Below are 9,106 nucleotides of genomic sequence, written 5' to 3' on the forward strand. Positions count from 1 at the left end.
ATATGTATTATATTTTGGCCCTTGGGGGGCCTTCTTTGGTAAGAAGCATTAAATTTGCAGAATGAAGGTCTGCCAAAATATTAAGGCAATTTCAGCAAGAAAGTAATGAGATTTAGCTGCTCAAAAAGTTTTGAAGTACAAGGGGCTTTTAATGACCATTTTTAATGTTTTGTTACCTAACTTTATGGTACAACCTTTTTGTTTATGTTTCCAACTTCCTTATTTCATGAAATCACTAAACTATTTCTTTAGTGACATGATTTATATGCGAGTTCAGGTGCTTTAGTGTTGGATCAAGTCAGGATTTATATATATATATATATATATATATATATTACACTTGTTTAAGTTTGACTCAATATGAAATATAGATTTAAAATTTTGTTCAAATCCGACTATATTAACTTAATAGAAGCTCGTTTTAGGTCGACATATATTTTTAAAATATATTATTTTAATTTAATATTTTATATTTTAAATAATTTTTCTTTTATTAAAATTTTAAATTTAAACAACATTTTTCTAATGTTTTCATAGAATTATGGTATTATCTATATAAGTTATGGGATATAAATTTTATAATATATTAAAATAAAATAATATATATTACAAAAATATAAAACAATGCATATGCTTGCTCTACTTATAAATATACACCTGAACTTGCTCCACTTCAAGTTTTATTATTACTTAGGTCCTCCATAACAAATGCTCCATTTCAAGTTATATTTTACATAGTTCTAGCTTAATTGATAACGGTATTGTTGTCAGTGTGAGAGGACGTAAATTTGAATGTGCTGAAACGAATTATTCTTCTATTTAAGAGTTGAGAAGGGACTACGAGTAATTTTAGACATTGCATCACAAAAATATATATTATAAAATTATATAAAAAAAACTATAAAATTGAGAACAAAACTACCTAGTGGCAAGAGTTATGTAAGTTGGCATGAAACCCTAGGTTTTAAACGCTATATATTTATACTATTATTGAAGTGGTTAAATGAGTTAGTGTCATGAATCAATTAAGTATCAATTTTAGTAAGGTATTCTGTAATTAAAATAAATTATATTAAATAAACTCGCACTAATTAAATTAAAAAAATTAGAAAAATAAAGCTTAATTTTAATATTTTTATACAATTTTATTTAATATGTACAATTTATTATCTTAATGTGTTATATTTCTATACTTCCCATTTATAAAACCCTGTGTGTAACAAATCAACCGAGTATAAACTTAATTAGAGAAATTATGGAAATAATCTTCCTAATAAAAGTAACAATTCGATTTACTGTTTCCAAGTTCAAGTGCCAATACGATAATTAATCGTGACTAAATTTCTAATTTCATAAAAGTACAAGGACTTACAACAAATTTTAACTAAAACGATTAGAACGAGGAGCAAAAAAGCTGACTATAAATCCACAAACGCCAAAACCAACATATGCAAAATAATAATTTGCAGAGAGCCCCATCTCCTCTCCTGCAATGGAAGTCCTTAGTGCGTGAAATCAGCCAAACACCAAAAAACAAATTTCACGTCCTGCTTTGGATCTCCATTTTCGTTTCTTTTTTTCCATCAAAAACGACGAAGAAAAACCCAATTTAATCTTAACGATGTACCCAAAAAACAACATATTTTCATTCATATAGATAGTCCTTTAATTCAATTTGATTGTTTAAAAAAAAGCAAATACCCAAAGAACAAAACAATCCCCAGCAATGTGGATCAAGAGCTTGAGATTAATATCTATACTTATCGGATTGTTGAATTTGCTGGTGGTTGTTTTGGGTGGAATCGTGGTTGCCATTTCATTCCCTGGATGTAGACCCCATAAAGTTTTGCCGATCATCGTTGTCTCGTTTTTTTCCGCCGTTAGGATCGGGACTATGATTGGACTGGGAATTACCCAAGAAGCTACTGCTAAGATTATAACCCAGAACTCTTCTGAATCTCAAGTACTCGATGCTGTTATTCGTCAGCATAGAAGGGTATTAATTCCCCTCTCCTTGCTCTTTACTAACTTTTTAATGGGTTTTTCTTTTTGTAGAATGTACATTGAAATCTAAAATGGGTTTTTTTGGGGGGTTTGGGGGAGGGGTTAATAGGTCACATATAAAGCATGGCTTTGGTGGAGCCGGTTTGCCATGGTGGTTACTGTGCTACAAATTCTGGGTGCTTTTTATCTTATAGTTAACGTGGCTACATTTGTCTCTGAAGACGCACATTTTTCAACTAAGTGTTTTGTAGGTAAAAAAGTTGGGTTCATTCATTCTGTTTTACATTTTAAAGTAATAAGCTTAAGTTGATATTGCTTGTTCTGGAAAATTTCATATGCAATTATGCACTGTTTTTTTTTTTATTCAATATTTTTATCAATGTGTAGTAAGTAGATAAGGAATAAAGAAAGGACTTGTTACTGAATTTATAGCATTTGCTGTATATGGGAAAGAAGTTACAAACTTGAAACTCGTATGTTTTATATTAGTCCAACAAGCATTGTAGGAAGTAATGAAGATACATGTCATTTGAAGTTAATAGCTGAAGTCATAGTGAAAAAAAAATCTTTGTTATCTTTGATTAAATGTTCATTATATGCATGCAAGTCATTGCTTAAATTTCCTGCACTGGTATTAAGCCTTTAATGTTCGGGCATATGCTAACAATTTCCACAATAACGAAAAAGTAGTGTTTCATGATTTAGTTTAAGATCTCTGAATGTCTACACTGCTCTTAGCCTTAGTTTTACTACTTAACTCGTGTGTGACACATCACAATGGTTTAAAATGTCTATATGTGAGATAATGACAGTGGGAAAAGCTCACAGAAATTTGAATTTGTGAAGTTTGAATTGAATCTAACAATTAGGGGTTTAATTGTTTTAATCTTACTATTTCAAATCCCTTGTTCTTGTTGGCTTTTCTGTGTCGAATAGTCGGTCCATTTTCTTGTGGAATTCATGAAGGGTAAAAGTACAATGGAGGCCCTTGTACTAGGAGTTGGATTGCATTTTGCCCTCTCTACTAAAAAAATGGACAAATTAGTTTCTGTATGTTAGATCAAAGAGAAAATTAGTCCTTTTATTAAAAATTCCATTCATTTCTATAGTTAAAAACTGGTCTCTGTAGAACAACATGAGGTATACACGGCACATCATGCGTCGCTGTCTGGTAATTTCGTCGGCACACTAGTTTTTAACAGTACAAATGGATGTAATTTTTAACAAAAAGGACCAATTTGCTCTTTAATTAATATACATGGACTAATTTGCCCATTTTTTGAGTAGAGAGATCAAAATGCAATTTGACTCCTAGTACAAAGGCCTCCATAGCACTTTTACCATCCATGAAGGCTTTCCAAAAGTTTATATTCATTTGTTGCTGATACAACAGCTTATCTTTGAAGTTGCAAAAAGGATTGATTTTTCAATATAGAGAAGAAGAAATCTCAACAAACATAACTAGGTTCATTGAAATTCCAGTACTTTAAATTGTCGACCCTATTGTTGTTCTGTGATCTGATTCGAAGTTAGTGATATTTTGATATTCTTTGAGAGTTGCAATTTTAATCGGTTTAAAATTTGATTGCAAAAATTCTTTTTTCCTAGTTTTTGTGGAAACTTGCACTGATCTTTGGCAATGTTTTGAATGCAGGAGGGTTTCCACTCAGTCGTGCATGGAAGCGAAAAGTAATGCTTTCATTTCTGGTCATGGCTTGTTGTATTGCATTTCTACAATGTTGTGCCGGATCTGATGTCTTAAGATGGAGGTTTTATTATGCATCCCAAGATGATGCATGGAAAGCTCATTATCAAGAGATATTTGATCATGGAATTCGTGAAGCTTTGTGCTGTATGGGACGTATTGAATACTTGTAGGTATCTCTGCAATTTGAAATGAAATGAAAACATTATTGTATGAGCCATTGGATTTTTTTTTTTTAATTATTTCATTTCTTTGTCTAGAACTGTGATTGAAGACGATGAAGTATATTCAGTAGCAAAACTATTGGGCGATCTTGTTGCTTACCGTGCATCAGGGACTGGTCATTTAGAACTGTTGACAGGTTTGTTTCATTTTATGGATTGCATATCAAATCCAAAAGCATTTTTTGCATGACACATGAGAAGCATCATCTTTTCAGGTCTAGCATTGTTGCAGAAGCATGGTCAAGCCAGTAAATCCAGTGAACATTTTGTTGAGGCACCTGTAGAACACCTGCAAGCAGCTTTAGCTTTTCATAAGTTTGCTGAGGCTGCATACACGGTACTATGACAGAGCATACTGTTTTTTATTATACTTACCGTGATTTACATGTTAAATTTAAGTAAAACTTTACAAATGCAGGGACCTTTGCTTGATTTTGGAAGAAATCCTTTTGTATTTCCTTGTGTATGGCTCCATAGGCAAGGGGTTTTAACCCCGTGGACTCGTAAAAGGTTGTCAATATAAAGGCGAATTTCACTTGAGGTGCATGATAACTTATATAGCATGATCATCAATTTATGCAATCTTATGTTTCACATGTTTGAGTAGATATTTGCATGCAATACTTCTTCATATTTAAGGATTTGACTTTTACCGTGTTAAAACATTAGCTCTTCACTTCTCGGCACATGTTAATAATATCATCTAGAGATCTATTGGATGCCACTTTCTTTATACAAGTTCTTCTTTCATCGTTAGGCGTCCTACCCTCGATGGTGATAACTGGTTGCGAGGTCATGCAGCAGCATTTATAAATTTTGTCAATTTACCCTCTGAAGTACTTCGGAGAGGTCGTGTTCGTCAAGTGAGTTTACTTTCATTCTTTTGATTTAATCTACATGTCAAAGCATGAGCCACTTCTGATATGTTTATTATCATATGGTTGCTTTGCAATCGTCGTCAGGAATGAGTTTATATGTTTTTACTTCTAACTCATTGCTGTTTTCTGAACTAGAAAAAATGTGAAGCTGCATATTTCATTGTGGTTTTACATGAGCTAAGAACTGTAGTGATTGCCGTACGAGGAACTGAGACCCCTGAAGACCTCATAATTGATGGTTTAGGCCGGGAACGTTCCCTGACTGAGGTGGATTTGGATGGACTGATAAAGTTAGTTTCTCTCTCGCTCCCCCCCTTCCTTCCCTTTTTTGTGCATCCATGCTTATCTGCAGGACAGTATATGTGGGTGCCAAATTTACGTACACATATTTTCATATATGCATATACATATGGTTGTTATAGCTATGTTACTCTAACTCTTCATTTTCTCAAAGTACATGTGTTTGACACGTGGATATGGGGATATGACCTCCAAGGTCTCTCTAAATATATGGAATAATCTGACCTTACCTGTCTCTGTAGTGCGAGTATCAGACACATACCCGTATAGTCTGGCTTTGCTAAAACATCACTCTTTTCCCCTCCAAAATACAAGTAAATTATGCTATTCTATTTTGTTTTTGTTTTGTTTGCCGGTGTCTTTAACCAACGTGACATGTTTTCCACTTTGCAGTAGCAGTTGTATTCATCCTTCTGTCAAGAAACGAGTAAAATCATCTTTCCCGCACTTTGGGCACTCAGGTATAGTAGAAACTGCTAGGGATCTCTGCACACAGATTGAAGGGTATCCGGGAGATGGTAAGGAAATTGTTATTTTTACTCTTGTTTTTGTTATTAGCTCGACTTATAAAACTGTACATACTATGGTGTTGGTAAAAGTACCATGGAGGCTCTTGTATAAGATTGCATTTTGCCCCATTTACTCAAAAAAGGGTCAAATTAGCCTTGTAAGTTAGATTAGATGGAAAATTGGTCCTTTCTATTAAAATTTTTATTAAAATTTTCTTCCATTTCTACCATTAAAAACTGGCTAATTGGACAGTTACACATGACATGCCACTGTACCTTGCGTTGATGTATAGGGACCAGATTTGAACCGTAGAAACTGATGGAATTTTCAATAGAAGAACCGGTTTACTCTTTAATCTAACATACAGGGACTAATTTGCCCATTTTATAAGTAGAGGGGGCAAAATGCAATCTAACTCCTAGTACAAGGGCCTCTATGATACTTGTACCCTATTGTGTCTTATGCAGTAGCTGATCTCTATGGAATGTGAATGGTGATGCAGAATCTCAGTCTGGTGGCTTTGTTTCTTCATTGCTCGGAGTGGGATGTGAATGTGAAGGTTATAATTTACGCATAGTCGGGCATTCCTTGGGAGGTTCGATTGCTGCATTGCTAGGAATAAGAGTATGGTTTCCCTTATTTGATATTCTATTGTTTGCTTGTATACCATGCTGAATGATTGAAATAGACATAAGCACGTTAAAAAATACAAATGAATTACGGTAAACTGATATCTGACACCTTTATCCAGTGTATATATAGATACAGGTATGGGGATGTGACCCTTTACAAATCTTTCAAATATATGGAAAAACTTAGAAAAACTGGTAAAAATACCATAGAGGCCCCTGTACTAGGAGTCAGACTGCATTTTGCATGAAATTTTTAATAGAAAGGGCCAATTTGTTCTTTGATCTAATGTATAGGGACTAACTTGTTTAGTTTTGGTAAAATGCAATCTAACTCATAGTATAGGGGCTTTATGGTACTTTTACCTAGAAAAACATGAAACATACTCATATTAGATACATATCAAACACTCGCACCTAAGTACGAGTAGATCATCCACCCATAGAGTTTTGTATTCTTTGTGTCGTGAAGTTTTACTTCTTAAGATATGATGCATTTGCTTTCTCTTTGGAAATGTCTGACGATGTAACCATTTATTTCGCTGGAAAAGCTTGTTTTCTTTTTATTTTATGTTGAAGTTTCTGTTCTTGCTTTCCATGCAGCTATATGGGAAATTCCCGAATTTACATGTTTATTCCTATGGACCTCTTCCATGTGTGGATTCGGTTGTGGCTGATGCATGTTCTGATTTTATAACAAGGTAATATTCTGAATGTGATCGTACAACTGAATATTTAAAGGCATGATGACTAATTTTATCCAAAAATTTCATGTTTTCCTTTTCTTTCTTTTCTTTTTCGTTGTAAGTGTTTGAGCTTTCTGCAGCATTATACACAACAATGAATTTTCTACCCGCCTTTCGGTTGGATCGATCCTCCGGCTTCGTGCATCTGCAATAACAGCATTATCAGAAAATACCCAAGCTGATACAACATTGATTTTGAGACTCGCACGTCAATTTCTTTATGCAAGCAAAAATAACTGTATAGAGCTTGAGCCAGAACCGGCCAAATCTTCTACCAGATCAAGCAAAGGTGAAGTATTTGAATGATGGTAAAAATAACATCTTTTGCTACTACCTATACGTAAAAGTTAAACTTGTTTGTATCATTGCATGTAAAGCTATGTTTTTCAGACTCGTCCATTTTCCGAATACCCATATCTGAAGCATACCCATGTTCGACGTAAAGTCATATCCAGGTAAAAGTATCATGCAAGCCCTATACTAGGAGTCAGACTGCATTTTGCCCTTTTCTATTTAAAAAATGGACAAATTAGTCCCTATACATTAGATTAAAGAGTTAAATGATCCTTTTGTTACAAATTCCGTTATTTCTACTGATAAAAATTGGTCCCTGTATATCAATATGAAGTACACGTGGTTTGTCAGCGAAACTAACTTTTAACAGTACAAATGGATGAAATTTTTAATTGAAAGGAGCAATTTGTTCTTTGATATAACGTATAAGGACTAATTTGCACGTTTTCTTAATAGAGGAGGCAAAATGCATTCTAACTCCTACTACAAGAGTTTCCATGAGACTTTTACAGCCATATCTAACATTCATACCTGAATCCAACTCATATAGATTTAGAGTTTTACAGAAAGGGTTAACTACTTTTGCAGAAAGTGAGGACAAAGAGCAAGAGTCTTGCCTCTATGACGGGAATGACGGCAGACAAAACCATGTCGATATCGAGAATACCGATCTAGTTAATCCTTTTGCTTCGGTTCTGAACCAATCGGATGATCCGATATCTCAGTTTATGCAAACTGTCTCGAGATCTGAAAACAGTTCAGCCACTGATCCTACCGAGATGTATTTACCAGGTCTCCTAATTCATATAGTACCTCAATCACAAAACCTAAACATCCCTCTCTGGAAAAGCTGGCGAATCCATGACGACCATCAGAAATACAAAGCCTTCTTCGCAAGCCGAGATGATTTAAAAGATATCATCGTTTCTCCCAATATGTTCTTCGATCATCTTCCTTGGAGGTATACAATTTTTTACCCTTTTGCTCCGTGTTACAATATCGATCTTTTGATTCAAACCATTTGATAATTTTCGGATCTTTCCTCAGATGTAACAAAGCAATGCAAAAGGTTGTGGAAGCCGGGAACACCGCAGATAGCCCGGGTGTTTCTCACATCGTGTGACAGACATCTTTTGATGCCAACTTGGGAATTTGACAACATTGCTTGAATCCTGCAACTCGATGCTATGTACCCGGAAAAGCCTTGTCGTGCTTATCTGGAGTTGCGGTATTCGTATTTTCAACCCTTAATTACCTTCACTAGAATGTTCATTTACGTACTAAGTTGGCAAAAAGACTTCCACCCTAATTGCAAAAAATCAGGTAACTTCAATTGTTAAGAGGATGATGGGCATCTGTTGTATAATGTTTTATAAAGAAATTTACAAATCTTTGGTGTAAAAGCCACAAATTTAAATGAATTAACTTATTTTCATGTATTATTAAGCCCATTATTCATCTTTATTTTCGTGTGTTAAATCGAAACTGTAACCGGTTTGGACCGAGACCGTTTTAACCGAACCGACTTAATTGAATTTGTATAGGTTTCATTGATCTTTTCTTGATTCAACTAATAACTATAATAAACCTATTTAAATTAGGGCAAATTTTGTTTATTTTTTCTTTTTCAAATATGTCAAGATTGAAAAGCATCCAATGAACAGTGGGCATGGTACGTTGCAGGTAACCTCGACACTTACATTAATGTTTTAATAGAGCAATGTTGGAATAAGATTTAGGGCTTAAAAGTTGCTACTTCGGAAGGGATTTCGGATGCTATCAAAAGAAGCAATGTTTCGGATAACGAAGTTATGGA

General features: G+C 34.2%; 1 protein-coding gene across 1 annotated transcript; it reads left to right on the forward strand.

The window, feature by feature from the left end:
* Positions 1–1,434: 1,434 nt before the first annotated feature.
* On the forward strand, positions 1,435–8,897 carry LOC108474651 (uncharacterized). The gene is made up of 14 exons (XM_053026067.1): positions 1,435–1,996; positions 2,114–2,255; positions 3,659–3,878; positions 3,970–4,070; positions 4,149–4,270; positions 4,352–4,443; positions 4,691–4,796; positions 4,947–5,101; positions 5,505–5,629; positions 6,124–6,245; positions 6,854–6,951; positions 7,077–7,285; positions 7,879–8,251; positions 8,338–8,897. Exons 1-14 carry the CDS (start codon positions 1,727–1,729, stop codon positions 8,411–8,413), a joined length of 2,211 nt encoding a protein of 736 aa, XP_052882027.1. The 5' UTR covers positions 1,435–1,726; the 3' UTR covers positions 8,414–8,897.
* The last annotated feature ends 209 nt before the right edge of the window (positions 8,898–9,106 follow it).

Source organism: Gossypium arboreum, chromosome 3, assembly GCF_025698485.1.
Source record: "Gossypium arboreum isolate Shixiya-1 chromosome 3, ASM2569848v2, whole genome shotgun sequence".
Classification (NCBI taxonomy): domain Eukaryota; kingdom Viridiplantae; phylum Streptophyta; class Magnoliopsida; order Malvales; family Malvaceae; genus Gossypium; species Gossypium arboreum.